The 21,120-nt window shown below is 45.0% G+C and overlaps 1 protein-coding gene across 1 annotated transcript in view; it reads left to right on the top strand.

The window, feature by feature from the left end:
* Positions 1 to 21,120, top strand: part of LOC123758555 (mucin-22) — a 40,442-nt gene that overhangs the window by 15,642 nt on the left and 3,680 nt on the right. The window contains exons 2-4 of the mRNA XM_069328787.1: positions 14,193 to 14,417; positions 18,938 to 19,770; positions 20,094 to 21,120. The exon at positions 20,094 to 21,120 is cut by the window's right edge and continues 836 nt beyond it. Of these exons, the coding sequence (XP_069184888.1) occupies positions 14,354 to 14,417; positions 18,938 to 19,770; positions 20,094 to 21,120 (1,924 nt within the window). The 5' untranslated portion in view covers positions 14,193 to 14,353. The remainder of the gene's footprint in view (positions 1 to 14,192; positions 14,418 to 18,937; positions 19,771 to 20,093) is intronic.

Raw genomic sequence — 21,120 nt, 5'->3', positions numbered from 1 at the left:
TGGACTATGTCACCCAAAAATATCAGGAGGCTGTAAGCAGGTTTGTCCCGGCCCAACAGGAAAAAACAGAGAAGCAAAGGAAGAATCCGTGGTTTAATAGGGAATGTATGAAAGCAAAGGAGCTGAACAAAAGGGCGTGGAGGAACTTCCGTAATAAAAGAACACCAGTGACACTGTATACGATCTAGATTTGCAGTCTCCGTGGTGTAGTGGTAAGACACTCGCCTGGCGTTCCGCGAGCGCTATGTCATGGGTTCGTATCCTGGCCGGGGAGGATTTACTGGGCACAATTCCTTAACTGTAGCCTCTGTTTAACGCAGCAGTAAAATGTGTACTTGGATGAAAAAACGATTCTTCGCGGCAGGGGATCGTATTCCAGGGACCATAGGATTAAGGACTTGCCCGAAACGCTACGCGTACTAGTGGCTGTACAAGAATGTAACAACTCTTGTATATATCTCAAAAAATGATATAGCTAATAAAGCCAAGACCGAACCAAAGCTACTACACAGTCACATCAGGAGGAAGACAACAGTGAAGGAACAGGTGATGATACTTAGGGTGGGCGAGGACAGGTACACAGAGAATGACAAAGAGGTGTGTGAAGAACTCAACAAAAGGTTCCTGGAGGTCTTTACAATAGAACAAGGAGAAGTCACGGCGCTAGGAGAAGTGGCAGCAAACCAGGTGACCTTGGAAAGGTTCGAAATTACAAGAGATGAGGTCAAGAAGCACCTATTGGAGTGGGATGTGAGAAAAGCTGTTGGGCCGGATGGAATCTCACCATGGGTATTGAAAGAGTGTGCAGGAGCACTTTGCTTGCCACTCTCCATAGTGTATAGTAGGTCACTGGAAACGGGAGACCTACCAGAAGTATGGAAGACTGCTAATGTAGTACCAATATTTAAAAAGGGTGACAGACAAGAGGCACTGAACTACAGGCCAGTGTCCTTAACTTATATACCATGCAAGGTGATGGAGAAGATTGTGAGAAAAAACCTGGTAACACATCTGGAGAGAAGAGACTTCGTGACAACACATCAACATGGGTTCAGGGAGGGTAAATCTTGCCTGCCTTACAGGCTTGATAGAATTCTATGATCAGGTGACAAAGATTAAGCAAGAAAGAGAAGGATGGGCGGACTGCATTTTTTTGGACTGTCGGAAAGCCTTTGACACAGTACCCCATAAAAGGTTGATGCATAAGCTGGAGAAACAGGCAGGAGTAACTGGTAGGGCGCTCCAGTGGATAAGGGAGTACCTAAGCAATAGGAAGCAGAGAGTTATAGTGAGGGGTGAGACCTCAGAATGGCGTGAAATCACCAGTGGAGTCCCACAGGGCTCTGTGCTTGGACCTATCCTGTTTCTGATATACGTAAATGATCTCCCAGAGGGTATAGACTCATTCCTCTCAATGTTTGCTGACGACGCCAAAATTATGAGAAGGATTAAGACAGAGGAGGACAGTTTGAGGCTTCAAGAAGACCTGGACAAGCTGCAGGAATGGTCGAACAAATGGATGTTAGAGTTTAACCCAAGCAAATGTAATGTAATGAAGATAGGGGTAGGAAGCAGGAGACCAAATACAAGGTATCACTTGGGAGATGAAATACTTCAAGAGTCAGAGAGAAAGACCTGGGGGTTGATATCACGCCAGACCTGTCCCCTGAAGCTCATATCAAGAGGATAACATCAGCAGCATATGCCAGGTTGGCTAACATAAGAACGGCCTTTAGAAACTTGTGTAAGGAATCTTTCAGAACATTATATTCCACATATGTCAGATCAATCCTGGAGTATGCGGCTCCAGCATGGAGTCCATATCTAGTCAAGCATGAGACTAAACTGGAAAAGGTTCAAAGGTTTGCCACCAGACTAGTACCCGAGCTGAGAGGTATGAGCTACGAGGAGAGACTTCGGGAATTGAACCTCACTTCGTTAGAAGACAGAAGAGTTAGGGGGGACATGATCACCACATTCAAGATTCTCAAGGGAATCGACAGGGTTGATAAAGACAGGCTATTTAACACAAGGGGCACACGCACTAGGGGACACAGGTGGAAACTGAGTGCCCAAATGAGCCACAGAGATATTAGAAAGAACTTTTTTAGTGTCAGAGTGGTTGACAAATGGAATGCATTAGGAAGTGATGTGGTGGAGGCTGACTCCATACACAGTTTCAAGTGTAGATATGATAGAGCCCAATAGGCTCAGGAACCTGTACACCTGTTGATTGACGGTTGAGAGGCGGGACCAAAGAGCCAGAGCTCAAACCCCGCAAGCACAACTAGGTGAGTACAAGTAGGTGAGTACACACACACACACACACACACACGCGCGTGTGGAGACACCTGGCAAGTAAGGCCTCTCACCCCCCATAAAAATGATGCATCACGTTCACACTCTCCGCTCCTTGTTGTGTGTTGATACATATAGACCCCCACATGAAGGTCAATAATGATGAATTCCTAGAGTAGGAATTCAAGACCATCAAGGAATGAGAGAGGAGCTGCATAACACCTCCTGGAGGGAGCTGACAGGTGATCAAGGCATGGAAGCATCATGCCAAAATTTCCAGGTCATCACGGAACTCGTTCAAAAATATGTACCGAAAAAGTAAAAAAAATAAGAAAGGGGACTCGATGGGTGACACAGGTGGTAAAACTAGCAGAGGTCACCAAGAGAAACCTCTGGAAAACCTATAAATCCACGATGGACAACATTGATTAAACATCAGCCAAAAAGAAACTACGAAAGAAAACTTGCCCAAAACATACAAGAAGATCCAAAATCGTTCTATGCCTATATAAGAAGTAAAACCCAAAAAAAGGACTCGGTCGAGTCCTTAAAAGATGAGACCAACCAAGTTATAATGGACGATTAACGGGCAGCAAACACCCTGAATGAATATTTTACTTCAGTGTTCACACTAGAAGGCTTAGATGACATCCCATCACCCACACACACATGTTTGAAGAAAGCGAAGAGAATTAATTTAGGAATATACCCATTACATGCGACATAATCAGGAAGAACATTGATAAACTAAAAGATTCCAAAGCCCCAGGTGTGGATGGAATCCAATCCAAAGTCTTATAGGAACTGGCAGAAGAACTATGTCTTAAAATATTTCAGTAAAATTGCTTTTCACAAAATCTCTAGACCAAGGGATAGTTCCCATGGATTGGAAATATGCAAATGTCACCCCTATTTAAAAAAAAAAAAACAGAAAGAGCTCAGTAGAAAACTACCGGCCAATCAGCTTGACATGACACATGTGCAAGCTCATGGAGAGAACCCTCAGGGAGGGAATGATTCACCATCTTTGAGTGAACAATCTTGTACAATCGACACAACATGGGATTGTTACAAACAGATCCTGCCTTACAAACCTGCTCACATTTTCGAAAATGTAACCAGCTACTCTGCCAAAGGCCTTCCGGTGAATGTAGTATACATGGATTTTGCTAAACCTTTTGATAAGGCACCACATGAAACACTGGCAAGGAAATTACAGGTCCATGGGTAAAATATTAGAATGAATAAAACAATGGTTGAAAGAAAGAAAACAAAGGGTCGTGCTAAATGGGAACGAATCTCACTGACGAAATGTGGTAACTGGGGTGCCACAGGGGTCCATTTTGGGGCCAATCCTTTTTGTCATATACACCAATGACATATATGAGAATATCACAAACCACATCATCAAATTTTCAGATGACAAAAAGATTTATGGTAAAGTGCGAAATGATCATGATATTGACACCTTACAAAGAGATCTACATGAACTCCACAAATGGTCAGAAGTCTGGCAAATGCGTTTTAATATTGACAAATGCAAGACCCTCCATGTGGGACATAACAACCCACGTTACAACTACCAAACTAAAAGCATTACATTACAACAAACTGATGAAGAAAAGGACCATGGAGTCAAAATCCAAAATTCACTAAAAGTTGCACAGCAGATAGGAGCAGCAGTCAGAAAAGCTAACTAAACTCTTGGAATAATCAACCCTTCATTTGACTTTAAGAAAAAGAAGGTAGTGATTTAACTGTTTAAATCGCCGGTGCGCCCCCATTTGGATGACTGTATCTAAGTATGGATCCAGACCTTATTTTCAGAAGGACATAGTTGCGCTGCAGGAAGGGCAACACCGGAAACAAAAGTTATTCCAGAGATAAGGCATCTCTTGTATCAGGAGTGGTTGAGGGCCACAGGGCTAACAACACTGCAAACCAGGCATGACAGGGCGAATCTCATTGAAACTTAAAATACTGAACAAGTTGGAGGATGTTGATCCTGACAATTTCTTCAAAAGATCAGATGTAACACAAACAAGGAGCAACGATTTCAAGCTCAACAAGCCACAGTGTAGGACTGATAACAGGAGATGCTTCTTCACCCACAGGGTTATAAACCCATGGAACCGCCTACCCGCCGAAGCCGTAAATGCCAAAACTGTATCAAGTTTTTAAAATCTACCTGATCATCAAGGCAAATTGGGGAGACCTTCGACAAGCCAGCAGCTTCCTGTCCTCATTGAGGCCACTAGAGTTAGTTGCCGTCAGGTAAATACGGCAAATGAAGTATATTTACATCAAGTGCAGGAAAATATTTGAAAAATATTCTCAATCTCATGCAGAAAAAAAATCTACACGAGAGATAAAGACGCTCAAATGAGTCGAGAAAATGTAAGAAAATACTGTTACACTGTACGAGTGGTCTACATGTGGAATATACTGAGAGACGACGTGTTGAAGGAAACCTCCATCCACAACATTAAGGCAAGATTCGACCAAGAATTGGAACATCGGAGTAAGTAAAACATAAGGGGAGAAGAAAGGCAGTAGGCGGGACACGGGAGCTAGAGCTCACACCCCTGTACACACTGGCAGGTCTGTAGGGAAGTACAACTTTTATTTTGTTATTAGAAGTGTAACCTTATTGGTGTTTGGTCGTAATGGTGTGACTTGTGGCAGTGGGAGAGAGAGAGAGAGAGAGAGAGAGAGAGAGATGGGGGGGGGAGGCTCTCAGCCTCCTGAGAGCAGGACGGAAGCTGTAGCGGTTATCTGGGGAAGCGGAGGAAATGAAGGCAGGAGAAAGAAAGGAAGAAAGGAAGGAACTGATCAGTGTTGAGGAATGCAGTGAAGGCACCTCCCCGAAATGCGACAAAATCATTCAAGTGATATTGCAGACCTTCCCTCAGCTGCCGGAGTTCGAACCCCGGGCCTTAACATTGCTCCCAACAGAGCCACCACCTCTCACCGCCTCCTCTCATCTCTATAACCTTTCCTCTACCTAGAAACGTACCAACCCAACCAACCCACCTAGCCCATCGAGGCCCTTGCACGTTAAACGTCGATATTACGGTGCTTTCATTTGCTACCAATACGTCACATTTCTGCCGCAGTGGTCCACTCCGTAACAAAAAAAGATTAAGTGAGAGGACAGGTTGCATATTTTGGTGACTGCCGTCAATGCAAGAGTAACCAACTGGCGTCTGATCAAACGAGACTTTTGTGGCTAGCATTTTGTAACATGCTGCAGGCTGTCGAGTGAACGTGACCGGTCGATAATTGGCATAACTGTGAAGGTTTATTACGGTAAATTGGAAAGATCTTGTATAACCGTAGTTTAAATAGGGAAGCTCTAAGCTCTGGTAATTGGTATAGAGGTGAGATGTCGCCTTGATGTCCTCTGGTGATGTTTATGGTGGTGGTGATGTTTATGGTGGTAGTGATGTCTGTTGTCATGATGATGTATGGTGATGTCTCTTGTGGTAATGATGTTATCTGGTGACGTCTGCTGTAGAAGTGATATCATCTGGTGACGTCTGCTGTAGAAGTGATATCATCTGGTGACGTGTGCTGTAGAAGTATCATCTGGTGACGTCTGCTGTAGAAGTGATATCATCTGGTGACGTCTGCTGTAGAAGTGATATCATCTGGTGGCGTCTGCTGTAGAAGTGATATCATCTGGTGACGTGTGCTGTAGAAGTATCATCTGGTGACGTCTGCTGTAGAAGTGATATCATCTGGTGACGTCTGCTGTAGAAGTGATATCATCTGGTGACGTCTGCTGTAGAAGTGATATCATCTGGTGACGTCTGCTGTAGAAGTGATATCATCTGGTGACGTCTGCTGTAGAAGTGATATCATCTGGTGACGTCTGCTGTAGAAGTGATATCATCTGGTGATGTCCACTGACAGGTAGATAGGGGGGGAAGAAAGTAGCTAAACCATTATAAGGTAAGTCGCCAGACGGCGTGATTGTAATAGGACGGTAATGGTTGTTAAGCCAATTATCAATTGTTTGCGGGTCAAAGGTCACAGTGGATCTACTTTTTGTTGTTGAACACTTACCTAATAGTGACTACTGGGACGTGAGGTCCAGCTCTCCCTCCCCGGGCCTCATGGCCGTGTTGTTCCTGTTCCTGCTGAATTGTTCCGAATTCTTTCTGGAATATGGCCTTAAAGTTATGGGGTGAGGTGGCTTCCCACAACGTGTTCCTTCAGGGGCCTTCCACGTGGTGACCGCGTACCATTCCTTCGACTCACTTGCGCTTCCAGCTTCTATATGAGTGATAGACAGTTGGGTCTGCCTGGTTGCCCCTGAATGAGTTCACTAACTACTCACCTGGTTTACCTTTCGTCACTCCAGCGGCGCATTCTTCCTTTTGCTTGAAGTAGTTCCTCTTTGTACAGGAAAAACACAAGATGGTGATTGTTGACCAGACCACACACTAGAAGGTGAAGGGACGACGACGTTTCGGTTCGTGCTGGACCATTCTCAAGTCGATTGTGAATGGTCCGACTTGAGAATGGTCCAGGACGGACCGAAACGTCGTCGGCCCTTGACCTTCTAGTGTGTGGTCTGGTCAACATACTTCAGCCACGTTATTGTGACTTATCGCCTGCACAAGATGGCGATGTATCTATGAGAAGGTTTAAAGCCATACAAAGGAATCGAACTAGTATCCCTGGGAACGCCAAGGACGCGAGAGTTCGATCCCATCAAACTGCCGCCCTATTTCATCATTGTTCCTCTTTCCTTCGTTCTTCTTTCTTAATTAGGAATATATATGGCTATTTAATTACTTTCCAGTTTAATTACTCCAGGGATAGACTCCTGGCAGAGGACTCCTAGCAGAGGACTCGAGGTACAGCAAATTGTCTGCTCACTGGCTCAGTAGTTTCTGCTAATGTTAAAACACTGCTTCATTACAGGCAGAGGAAGTCTGTCCAATGAATTTTTGGCTCAAGATCTTCACTAAGACGTTTCGGTCCGTCCTGGACCATTCTCAAGTCGATTTTCACAATCGACTTGAGAATGATCCAGGACGGACCGAAACGTCGTCGTCCCTTCACCTTCTAGTGTGTGGTCTGGTCAACATAGTTCAGCCACGTATTGTGACTCCTCGTCTGGACCTTCACTAAGCACAACACGCCAGACCTATTCGTTATCGGGTCTAATAATGTCAACATTGCTCAGCTTGTACGTGGTATATAAGTTTAAGACGCTATATATTTTTATTTAGCATTAAGCGGTATCTGACAATCTTTCGTCATTTTAAATTGTCTCTCTAGATCGTCTTGTAGCGAATTTGAGTCTCATATCAATTTATTTCCCGCATTTTTGTTTATATCGTCGGAAAATTTTAAAATGTTGCTGTACAATCCTGTTTCTAAATCATGAATACACGATATAGGTATTGTGTATACATATACATATAGTAAACAATAGAGGTCCCAGCACAGAGCCCTGGGGACACTATTACAATAGAGGTCCCAGCACAGAGCCCTGGGGGCACTATTACAATAGAGGTCCCAACACAGAGCCCTGGGGACACTACACTTACAATAGAGGTCCCAACACAGAGCCCTGGGGACACTACACTTACAACAGAGGTCCCAACACAGAGCCCTGGGGACACTACACTTACAACAGAGGTCCCAACACAGAGCCCTGGGGACACTACACTTACAACAGAGGTCCCAGCACAGAGCCCTGGGGACACTACACTTACAACAGAGGTCCCAACACAGAGCCCTGGGGACACTACACTTACAACAGAGGTCCCAGCACAGAGCCCTGGGGACACTATTACAACAGAGGGCCCAACACAGAGCCCTGGGGACACTATTACAACAGAGGGCCCAACACAGAGCCCTGGGGACACTATTACAACAGAGGTCTCACTCTGACTTAACTCTAGTTATGCTTACTTTCCTCCTTTATCTGAAATAATCAAGCCATATTCCAACTTAGGATACCCCGCACTAGCACCATGAGCCTCTAACTTTATACAGAGTCTCTCTGCGGAACTGTATCAAAGGCTCTGGTAAAGTTAGAGTGTAACATTGTGCAATGTTTCCAGCTCTCAGCTGCTTGCTGTATACTGACAAGGAATGGAAGTAAATCAATTAAACATGAGAGACTCTTAGTAAAAGAATATTGCGATTCTTTTATTAATCTATGATTTTCAAGATGTAAACAAATGGCTTTTGCACTGATCCAAACAATTTCCCTAGTAGACGTTAAGGTAATTGGCTGACTAGTAAGGTTAGGAAGGTTTTATAATCCCAGCAAACACTTCGTCTGGCCCCTGGTAACTTGGTCATCAATTTATTTATTTTGTCCAATAACTTACTCCCCTGGAAACTATTTAATTAGAATTTGTGTAGAATAAAGAAGACCGAGCTTGGTGCTGGGCCTGGGGGGGGGGGGCTGGGGTGGGGGGGGGGCCTTCCCAGGAGACAATAGGGCTACAACACCTACACATTGATGGTGTTTCAACTGGTGGGTTACTGGCGCTCTCATCTCCGGAAGCACCTCACTGAGCACCCTCATTGTCTCCTCTGGTATATTGCCTATTGTGATAGGTCGTACTTTGTTCATTAATGTTACTAATAAGCCCACGAGCAACTTAACATTTATTAGAGCTGGGATACTTTGAGCCCGTGTTATTGGATAGATAAGTGCTGATAGGACAGTCAAAATGTCCATCTTTCCCCCCCCCCATCCTGACCAATCCTTCCCCCCTCTCCCATATCTTAACTACCTTCCTATACCTACACCCCCCCCCCCCTCACTCTCCCCAATCTAGGCCCGGGTTCGACCCTGGGCAGGGAGAGACGTGTCAATACGTTACCTTCCATCTGATGCCTCTGTTCACCCATCAGGGAATAGGTACCTGGGATCTCTTCGAGTATAATGGGCTGTATTCTATGAAAGGTCACGCTGCCTGTTCTCGGGAGGAAAATCCCACCGTGTGCCCCTGTTCACCCAGCAGTATTTGAAGAGCTGGTTGTAAATCGCTTGGCAGGACGTGTTTCAGGAAAAACTGGTAAAGTAAGGCTTAAAGTAAGATGTACACCTCCTCCAGCCACTATACTCTGAGAATCAATATATCGTGACGAACCTTCATTGCATCGTGACTGGCTGAGTATATCATGGTGGACCACCAATATATCAACCGGCCCCCCAATATATCGTAGTGAACCACCAATATATCGTGGTGGACCACCTCGGTCCACCAGGCGATAAGTGTCAAGTATGAAGTAGTCCCCCCCCCCCCAGAAGCGTACTAACCCAGCCACAGCTCTTGGCTTACTGACCATCAGTACTCCCAGGAGGCGTCAGTATCACGGTGCTTCCAATTTCACTAAAGCGTATGAGTTGTGACGCTGTGGTCGACTGCGTCATAATAGCGGTGTATTAAGTGGGAGGACAGGTTGATCGTTCAAGGCCTAAATGCTCTTTTCAACCTTGCCCACCTCTCCGTCATCTGCCACAAGGATAAACGGGTTGACCTCGTGTCCCTCGCCCACCAGCTCCGGGTCCATCCACCGGACTGTGTGAAGCTTCAGCAGGATGCTTCGGCATTGTCCACATCACTGAGGTGTGATCCCGGAGGCCCAGAGAGAGAGGGGGAGGGGAGGCGGTGCGGGCTGAAGGCAGGGTAAGGAAAGGTAAGGCACGGTAAGGAAAGGTAAGGGCCTGAGAGAAGAGAAGGGGGCCGAGTGAGAGGGGATGGGGAAGGTTTGGAGAATGGGAAGTGGCTGAAAGAATGAAATTGCTGCAGTTCAATTCTATCGTCAACAATCTGGTATGACAATGGGGTCTCCAATGGGTAATGTGCCAGCTGGCTCGTGTGTGTGTGTGTGTGATCACTGTGCCACCCCTCCCTCCCTCCCTCCTGTACCTTCACTGTGTTGACCATGTCTCAGTCACCACACTGCGCTGTTTTGACCTGGATAATATAACATGGCGACGCCGTGAAGAGGAACCAACTATACAGCTGAATTTGTAAATCAAAAGAGCCGACCTCCTTCCTTGCCTCGACACACCAGTAATGAAAGGTGACACACGGAGGCTCAAAGTCTACAGCAAATGTATTTAGAAACCCAATCTCTTTCATCTATCGACGTGTATCCTGCATTCCTCTCAAGGCGCCTGCAAAGCCAAGGCAATCATGAGAAGGAAGCACTAAGGCAGTACAATTATTGAATTTGCAGGGGGGCCTGAGGACAATGAGCAGCCAAAAAGAGTCGTACTTGGCCCCAGGCCGGGCTCGGGGGGTATAAGAACCCCCGATACCCTCTCCAGGTAAAAGAAACTACTAAATAAAACGTGCCCAAAACAAAAAGAAAGGTCCAAAGTCGTTATATGCCTAAATAAGAAGCAAAACCCAAAAAAATGGACTCGGAAGGATCCTTAAGAGATGAGACTAACTAAGTTATAGAGGATGAAAAATGGCAGCACTCTGATGAATAGTTTACGTCAGTGTTCATACTAGAAAGGTTAGACGACCTCCCATTATTCACATCAGGAAGAACATTGACAAACTAAAAGACTCAAAAGCCCCAGATGTGGATGGAATTCAATCCGAAGTCGTAAAGGAACTGGCAGAGGAACTATGCCTACCAATGAAACTCCCTTTCAAAAAATCTCATGACCAAGGGATAGTCCTCCCTAGAGTAGACATGTGCAAATGTCATCCCTTATTTTCAAACAAAGCAGAAACAGCTCGGAAGAAAATTACCGGCCAATCAGCTTGACATCACACAACTGCAAACTCGTGGAGAGACTCCTCAGGGAGGGAACCATTCACCATCTCACAGTTAACAATCTTGTAAAATCAACACAACTTGGGGTTGTTAAAAAATAGATCCTTCCTTAACGGTAACCAGCTTCTCAGACAAGGGACTTCCGGTGGATGTAGTATACGTGGATTTTGCTAAAGCCTTTGATAAGTTACCACATGAAAGATTGTCAAGGAAATTACAGGTCCATGGAATAAATAGTAGCATACTAGAATGGATAAAGCATTGGGTAAAACAACGAAAACATTGACAACTAAGAAAAATGGGAATGCATCTGACTGGGGAAATGTGGTAACTGGGGTGCCACAGGGGTCCATTTTCGGGCCAACCCTTTTTGTCATATACATCAATGACAGTAATGAGAATATTACGAACCACATCATCAAATGTGCATGACACTAAGACCTATGGTAAAGTGGGAAATGATCATGATGTTAAAGTCTTACAAAGAGATTACATGAACTCCACAAATGGTTAGAAGACTGGCAAATGCTTTTTAATATTTAAAAATGCAAAATTTTACTTTTGGGGCATAACAATCCACGTCATAACTACCAAATTAACAACATTACCTTGCAGCAGAATGATGAAGAAAAGGACCTTGGAGTCAGAATCCACCATTCACTGAAAGTTGCACAAGTGGGAGCGGCAGTAAGAAGGCTAACCAAACCCAAGGAAAAATCAAGAGAAATTTTGACTTTAAGGAGAAGAAGGTGGCGATTCAATTGTATACATTTCTGGTGCTCCTCCATTTGGATTACTGTATCCAAGCATGGAGGTTATCTTGAGGTCATCTTGAGATGATTTCGGGGCTTTTTTTTAGTGTCCCCGCGGCCCGGTCCTCGACCAGGCCTCCACCCCCAGGAAGCAGCCCGTGACAGCTGACTAACACCCAGGTATCTATTTTACTGCTAGGTAACAGGGGCATAGGGTGAAAGAAACTATGCCCATTGTTTCTTGCCGGCGCCTGGGATCGAACCCAGGACCACAGGATCACAAGCCCAGCGTGCTGTCCGCTCGGCCGACCGGCTCCCACTGGCAGCCGGTCGGCCGGTCTGAAGATGTGGAGACCGGTCTGAAGATGTGGAGACCGGTCTGAAGATGTGGAGACCGGTCTGAAGATGTGGAGACCACATCTTCAGAAGGACATAGCTGATCTGGAGAAAATACAACACCGGGCAACAAAAATCATTCCAGAGCTGAGTCAACACACAGACGAGGAACGGTTGAGGGCCACAGGGCCAACAACATTGCATACCAGACATAACGGGGCGGATCTCATTTAAACTTTTAAATTACTGACCCATTTGGAGGATGTTGATCCAGACAACACCTTTAAGAACAAAGGTAACTGCAGAAGGCCTATTGGCCCATACGAGGCAGCTCCTATTCTATAACCACCCAATCCCACTCATATACTTGTCCAACCCGTGCTTGAAACAATCGAGGGACCCCACCTCCACAATGTTACGCGGCAATTGGTTCCACAAATCAACAACCCTGTTACTGAACCAGTATTTACCCAAGTCTTTCCTAAATCTAAACTTATCCAATTTATATCCATTGTTTCGTGTTCTGTCCTGTGTTGATACTTTTAATACCCTATTAATATCCCCCCGGTTATGTCCATTCATCCACTTGTAAACCTCTATCATGTCACCCCTAACTCTTCGCCTTTCCAGTGAATGCAACTTAAGCTTTGTTAATCTTTCTTCATATGAAAGATTTCTAATTTGGGGAATTAACTTAGTCATCCTACGCTGGACACGTTCAAGTGAATTTATATCCATTCTATAATATGGCGACCAAAACTGAACTGCATAATCTAAATGGGGCCTAACTAGAGCAAGATATAGCTTGAGAACCACACCAGGTGTCTTGTTACTAACGCTGCGATTAATAAATCCAAGTGTCCGATTTGCCTTATTACGAACATTTATGCATTGATCCTTTTGTTTTAAATTCTTTCTAATCATAACTCCCAGATCCCTTTCGCAATCCGACTTCGCAATTACAACACCATCTAGCTCGTATCTTGTAACTCTATCATCATTACCTAACCTCAGAACTTTACATTTATCAGCATTAAACTGCATCTGCCAATCCTTTGACCATTTCAAAACCCTATCTAGATCAACTTGAAGTGATAGTGAGTCCTCCTCCGAATTAATTTCCCTACCGATTTTCGTATCATCGGCAAATTTGCAAATGTTGCTACTCAAACCTGAATCTAAATCATTTATATATATTATAAACAACAGAGGTCCCAGGACAGAGCCTTTAAAGGTCATTTATAACACAAAAATGGAACAACGGTTTCAAGCTCAACAAGCCACGATGCAGGACAGAAAACAGATGCGTTTTCACCCACAGTGTTATGAACCCATGGAACTGCCTACCCGCCGGAGCCGTAAAGGCCAAAACTCTACTGAACTTAAAAAAATTATCAGGACAGATGTTGGGACCTTTGACAAGCCGCCGGATTCCTGTCCTCATCGAGGCCACTAGAGTGTTAGTGGCCCTCGGGTAAATTCAGGTGGGGTTAGATGTGCAGGGAACTGGGTAATCTTGACTCGTGGTTCGAGCCCCACTTTAGGGTTATGATTGCATTACTTTTTATGGTAAAAGCTGACGTAGTTCCTCACTGTAAACACAATGTATTCCTTTATATGTAAATTGGCTTCCATTCTATTCCAGCACATTTGCGCCAGATGATGGTGGAAAGTTTGATTGGAACGTTGTCTACCCTGACTGTATTAAAGTTTTTGATACTGTACCGAACAAAAGACTGATGAGAAAGGTAAAGGCAGCTCCTATTGGCCCAAATGAGGCAGCTCCTATTGGCCCAAACGAGGCAGCCCCTATTGGCCCAAACGAGGCAGCCCCTATTGGCCCAAATGAGGCAGCTCCTATTGTCCCAAATGAGGCAGCTCCTATTGGCCCAAACGAGGCAGCCCCTATTGGCCCAAATGAGGCAGCTCCTATTGTCCCAAATGAGGCAGCTCCTATTGTCCCAAATGAGGCAGCCCCTATTTATATCCACCATCACATTCTGTATAATATAACACATGGATTACCAGCAGGTGTGTAAGTGACGCGAGGAGAGGCCAGAACCAGCCCACCTTCGCCCACTCGAACCATGCCGCCCACCACCTCCTCCAGCCCACCCTACTAGTCGCTTCCCGACCCACCCAGCGACTACCCCACCTCGTCTCCCACGCGTCACCAGAAGTTCACTACAGACATGCTGCTGCTCCGAGCTGCTCTCCTGGCCCACCTGTTGTTGCTGGTGCTGGTGGTCCCTGCAGGTCAGTAGAACGGTTGAACCCCGAGTCCTGCATCCCGGTACACAATGTAAACACGACTCCATTAGAACGTTTGACCACGAATCGCGTTTGTTACGATAACACGATTCCCCAGCGGATATTGTGTTGTGGTGAAACCAGTCTAACCGCAACTTAACTAACCCTAACCCAGATTAACCTAACCTAAGAATTTAATCTAGCCAAATCTAAACAAAATTAGCCTAACCCAACTTACCCTAACCCATCCTAGCATAGCCTAATCCAGCCTAACGTAACGCAACTTACCTTTACCCATTTTAGCATAACCTAATTCAACCAAATCTAACCAAACCTAGGATAAAATAATCCAACCTAATCTAACCCAACCTAGGATAACATAATCCAACCTTGGATACTCTAATCCAGCAAACCTTAACCCTACTTACCCTTTCCTATCCTAGGATAGCCTAGTCCAAGCTAACGTAACGAAACTTACCCGTACATTCATACATTGTCTTTTTATACGACAAGTGATTCAAAAAGAGGCCCTTAACAGTCTCTATACAAGGCAGTTTACATCTATGGTGAGTCACACAGTTACTAATCTTGCTCCACACCCACCCAACTGGGCGGCAGCATTAGTCATGTGCAGGCTGTACCTACAGTCATGTGCAGGCTGTACCTACAGTCATGTGCAGGCTGCACCTACAGTCATGTGCCGGCTGTACCTACAGTCATGTGCCGGCTGTACCTACAGTCATGTGCAGGCTGCACCTACAGTCATGTGCAGGCTGCACCTACAGTCATGTGCCGGCTGTACCTACAGTCATGTGCAGGCTGTACCTACAGTCATGTGCAGGCTGTACCTACAGTCATGTGCAGGCTGCACCTACAGTCATGTGCAGGCTGCACCTACAGTCATGTGCCGGCTGCACCTACAGTCATGTGCCGGCTGTACCTACAGTCATGTGCAGGCTGTACCTACAGTCATGTGCAGGCTGCACCTACAGTCATGTGCAGGCTGCACCTACAGTCATGTGCAGGCTGCACCTACAGTCATGTGCAGGCTGTACCTACAGTCATGTGCAGGCTGCACCTACAGTCATGTGCAGGCTGCACCTACAGTCATGTGCAGGCTGCACCTACAGTCATGTGCAGGCTGCACCTACTGTAAGCACACTTCGGATGCTTCACTAACATTCCTGGCAGAGCATCATTATGAAAGAGTCATGTAAGTTTTGCATTTCATTTATAAAGTGTATACTCATGTTCTTTTTAATGCTTGTTTATTTATAAGTGTTGGACCCATTAAACTTAAATTAGCCTTTATTAATTACTCTATGGTAGCTTCTGTTCCACTTGCGTTTCTAAATTGCTCCTTAGTATTTTCGTTATGTTATTAATGTAAATTAATTACTGTACTGTTGCTGGAACTACTAACTCCACAATGTAAAGGTCCAGTATGGTGTCGTTATTAACTTTCACTTTTTATTGTATTCATGTTATTTTTCTTGTACTTTTTCAAACAATTTTAACTTTTAGTATTAATAGTCACACTATTAATACTAATAGTAGTAATTAATAATCACACCTTTTCCCCCCACACCTTTATATAATTTTTTTTCAAAATTATTATAAATTTTGCCCAAAACGTTTTGCATAATAGTGGTTTCATAGATTGTGCAGCTCCTGTCCCTACAACTATTGCATGACTCCTCTGTCTTTTGTACACACAGTTTTTTGAATAAACACTGTATTATGTTGTATTGTCGGTACTTGTAGCCTATCCCATGGTACAATATCCTATCCCAGGGAGCAGACTGCCATCCTAGGGTACCAGCTCCTGTCCCAGGGTGTCTTATGCCATTCCAGAGAGACAGCTGCCATCCCAGTTGTTAATCGTAACAACTTTATCATTTACATGGAACCGACCACCGAACGACTCGGTAAATGCCAAAACTCTGTTAACATTTAAACTACAGCTGGAAAAGATCAAGGTAAATGGGGGGAACCTTCGACAAGCCGCTGGCTTCCTATCCTCATCGAGGCCATTACTGTTAGTGGCTCTCAGGTAAACTTCTTTAAAGTGGTCAAATATAACATAGAAGGGTTAACAACGTCAAGCTCAACAGGCCACAATACAGGACATACAACAGATGCCTTTCACCCATTGGCTTATATGCCCATGGAACTGCTCACCCGCCCAGGCCGTAAATGCCAAGACATTACTTCACTTCAAAATCCAGTTATAAATAAATAAATAATAAATAAATAAATAAATGTTTATTTAGGTAAGGTACATACATACAAGAGATTTTACAAAGTTTGTTGGGTTAATAGATAGAGCTAGTACATACAATGCCTAAAGCCACTATTACGCAAAGCGTTTCGGCAGTAAGGCAGTTAGAAACAATCCTCTGAAACCTTTGACAAGCCGCCAGCTTCCTATCCCCGTCAAGGTCACTAAAGATATGGTGACCATCGGGTAAATTCCGCTAGATTCTTACAATAAAATTATATGTTTCTTGCTGTTCCCAATGATTTTGATTGTTGCCGCCGAAGGCGGCTAGTTTATTGTGCACCCCATACTCATCCTGTGAGCGGTAGCGCAAAAGCATTACAGAGGGCACAAAAGGTCTTTATCAGACCTCATCTTAGATTATTACATAAACAATTTCTTCAATCCTTCACACCTTTTAGATACAATGTCAGCTAGTTACAGAGAAAGTGCTATTACAAGAGCTACATATTTACAGTAAGTCATCATACATTAATGGTAGGTCTTGTCGTTAATACATAATAGTTTGGCCAATGGGGATATTACAGAGTCATAGAGGAGCTTCTGTTTATTATTAGTCCTCACAATACACTACTTGTTTCTGAATCTCATATGTCGTTCATCTACTGGAAGCAAAATGTGGATACAGTGCAAGGATTTCAGGTAATTTATCCATGGTAATAAGATAGGTTGCCATATCATACAGAGTGAGCTTAGACTTATCTCTAAAAGGCTCAATTTTACAACAATCCAAGATATAGTGTTCGAGTGTGTGTCCCTGCCTATGTCCACACACTTTACACTTTACTTCATCTAGATCCCAATACAAGCCGAACTGCCAGAGATACTTGTAGCCAAGTCTTATACGAGCTGTGACAACATCTGTTAGTCTACTGACTTTGTTACTTGCCCCATACACATGTTTTACTTCACACATTTCATTGTGATGAACAATGGACCTGCTAGTTCCAGTTTGCACTGTTCTACTTTCTTCAAATCCATCTAGGAGTTCTCGTCTAATGACACTTTTAAGGGACCTATTTGATAACTCAAGATTCCATTCAATACTGTCTTTATTTACTGCAGCCTTAGCAAGGGCGTCAACTTTGTCATGTTCCTGCAGGCCAATGTGAGAAGGAATCCACAACATTTTTATATTTACCCTCTTGCTAAGTATTCTTACATATCTACGTCTAGCTTCCAAGACAAGCACGTTATTACTTGATTGCAAACTGTTTATTGCTCGTAGTGAGGATAGGGAGTCAGAAATAATTAAGCTGTCTACTTCAGTGTTGTCAATAATTTCGAGTGCTACCAGTATCGCTACCAACTCGGCCTGCATTGTGGACGCCCAGTTACTAATTCGGATATATCTTTGAATTATTCTGCCATCGGGCTGATGAGCAATAACAGCACTTCCTGCCCTCCCTGTAGCTGTATTGAGTGATCCGTCAGTGTATATGGTCTGTGCAATGTTGTTTTCAGCTTGTATATTGTGAATGTGTTCTATGGTGCTTAATTTAGCAGCAAGCTGAGCATGAGGGTTGCTTGTGATTAGTTTCTTGGTGGGGTATGCAGGGGTCAGGATGTCAAAAGGTACTATCTGCCAGGGTGGAAGGAAGTGCTGTACTCTTTCATCTGTATATACATCGTGCAGTCCCATCATTTTAATATGAGTGGCAGTTCTTTGAATCCATTTAGACTCGCTGGTTCCATTTCGTATGTGTTCTAACAGTGCAACTGACACAATGTTGTTTTTGTTATCACGCAGCAGCTTTAGTCCCATCATAAGATTAATTTCAAATATTCTATCTCGAATGCTAAGTATATTTAATTCTTTCCGCATGTTGAGAACTTTGGTAGTTATAGGACAGCCAAGTATAATTCTGAGTGCTTCATTTTGCATTTTTTCCAGTCTATCAATACTTTTGCCATTCTGCAGGACCAAAGCTGGTGCATGATAGTCTATCAGAGACCTTATGTACGCTAAATACATCATTCTTGCTATTCTAATATTAACACCATATTTCGGGCTGTACCCCACTACAGTTCTGAGAGCCTTGAGTCTGTCACTACATTGTTGATGTAACTTATTGACTGCAGTTGAGGTACATGGTAGCCACGAAACCTGGCGGTCACAAGGTTAATACAAATTAGAAAACAAAAATATGTAAGTTAGTCCTGCACAATTTATAAACCATTTTCTCTTCGTGCGAAATGTTTTAAAGGATAAACTATTTTATTTTAATAAAAATTTTTTTGGCAGAGTCGTCACCCGGCGGTGCTTCAAAGTTAGGTGACGGAGGAGAAGGGTCCTACACTGACGAAGGTGCTATGTATACAGTCGGCGAGGGTTCCGACACCACCAACACCACAACTGGCGAGGGTTCCGACACCACCAACACCACAACTGGCGAGGGTTCCGACACCACCAACACCACAACTGGCGAGGGTTCCGACACCACCAACACCACAACTGGCGAGGGTTCCGACACCACCAACACCACAACTGGCGAGGGTTCCGACACCACCAACACCACAACTGGCGAGGGTTCCGACACCACCAACACCACAACTGGCGAGGGTTCCGACACCACCAACACCACAACTGGCGAGGGTTCCAACACCACCAACACCACAACTGGCGAGGGTTCCGACACCAACATCCCCACAACTGGCGAGGGTTCCGACAGCACCATCCCCACAACCGGCGAGGGTTCCGACACCACCATCCCCACAACCGGCGAGGGTTCCGACACCACCATCCCCACAACCGGCGAAGGTTCCGACATCACCATCCCCACAACCGGCGAGGGTTCCGACACCACCATCCCCACAACCGGCGAGGGTTCCGACATCACCATCCCCACAACCGGCGAGGGTTCCGACACCACCATCCCCACAACCGGCGAGGGTTCCGACACCACAACCGGCGAGGGTTCCGACACCACAACCGGCGAGGGTTCCGACACCACAACCGGCGAGGGTTCCGACACCACAACCGGCGAGGGTTCCGACACCACAACCGGCGAGGGTTCCGACACCACAACCGGCGAAGGTTTCATTAGCAATTCCTCAGAACTCGGGGTCGTCAAACGAGTGAGTTACGAGTACACTACCGTGTTCCTTCACTGGTATAATAGAGCTTGTATAGTATGGCAAGTACAGCCGGTAGAGTCGATAGGGCAGATATAGGCAGTAGATATAGAACAAGAAGTAGAGCCGGTATAGCAGATAGAGCAAACAGGGCCCCTCAGGGCTTCCTGTCCCCGTCGAGGAGGCGGCCTCGACGGGGCATTGCCTACCTTATTGTCGTTCCTTTATCATAAAACTCCAGTAGTTTCATTAGACATGATTTCCCTTCCTTAAAGTCATGTAATAACTAATTATCTCATAACCAAAAATCAACGTTATCGTTGCAGCCTCAGCGGCAGATACGCTTCAAGAGCTCCTACCAGGAGCTCCCGACGGGGCTGCAGGGACCTATCCTGAGCAGTCGTGACGAGGGCCTTTCCTACTTCATCCAGGTGGACGTGGACGACCCTCCTGCCAGCACCGCCCTCACCAAGCTTCCCGAGGGAACCAAGACCTACTTTACCCCGCAGGTGCCGCAAGCAGAGGTGTCCCTGCGGCAGGAGAAAGCACACGATAAAGATAACACAACCCAAATGGAAGTACAAGCTAGGACATCCTTCTCTGGAGTTCCCATCGCTAACAAGGGAGCAGCGAAATCACTGGCGAAGACAGCTGCTAGACAAATGACAATCTCACCACAGTCTAGGGATGTGGACACCAACAGTCTACACTCTGTGGACCTCAGTAAACTAGTGACAACACCAGAGACTTCTACACTATTGACATCCTTTCCCCAAGAGCCGCCGACGACTGATAATCCAAACTTTCTTGTAAAGGGAATATCGGTGTCTTCTAAATACTCGTCGTATTGGCCAGCCGACTCCCGAGCCAAACACAAGCACAGTAGTAGACACCGTTACCAAGTATACCCAATTCCATCACCCACTTCACGCTATTTCGTCACCCCATTGTCTTCTATTTCCTCGTCTCCTGCTCCTCAGGATATTCAGTTATCAAAATATGTTTCTAGTTATTCTTCCACTGCTTCTCTATTCCCAACAACTCAATCTCCTTCAAGTTACTTAACTACCTGGTCTTCTGGTGGAGAACCACCTCCAGTAGCTACTACGCTACGTTCCGTCTCCAACTTCCAAGCAACACCACCTCCGACATCTCGTACGCCTGCAACTCAGCCTCAGACTTTGTCAAAATTCTCTCTTGTAACACATTTGCCCTTCTCTTCCTCTACAGGTAAGTCTACTACCACTCCTCCCGTCATATTATCAACGACAACAATATCAGTAAGTTCTAAGTCATTTTCCAGTAACTCGTTTACAACAGTTCCTTCTGTCTCATCATCCGCCATGTCTGTAT

This window comes from Procambarus clarkii, chromosome 22, assembly GCF_040958095.1.
Source record: "Procambarus clarkii isolate CNS0578487 chromosome 22, FALCON_Pclarkii_2.0, whole genome shotgun sequence".
In the NCBI taxonomy this organism is placed as follows: Eukaryota; Metazoa; Arthropoda; class Malacostraca; order Decapoda; family Cambaridae; genus Procambarus; species Procambarus clarkii.
Note: the sequence above shows the minus strand (reverse complement) of the source record. Positions and strands in the feature narration are given on the sequence as shown.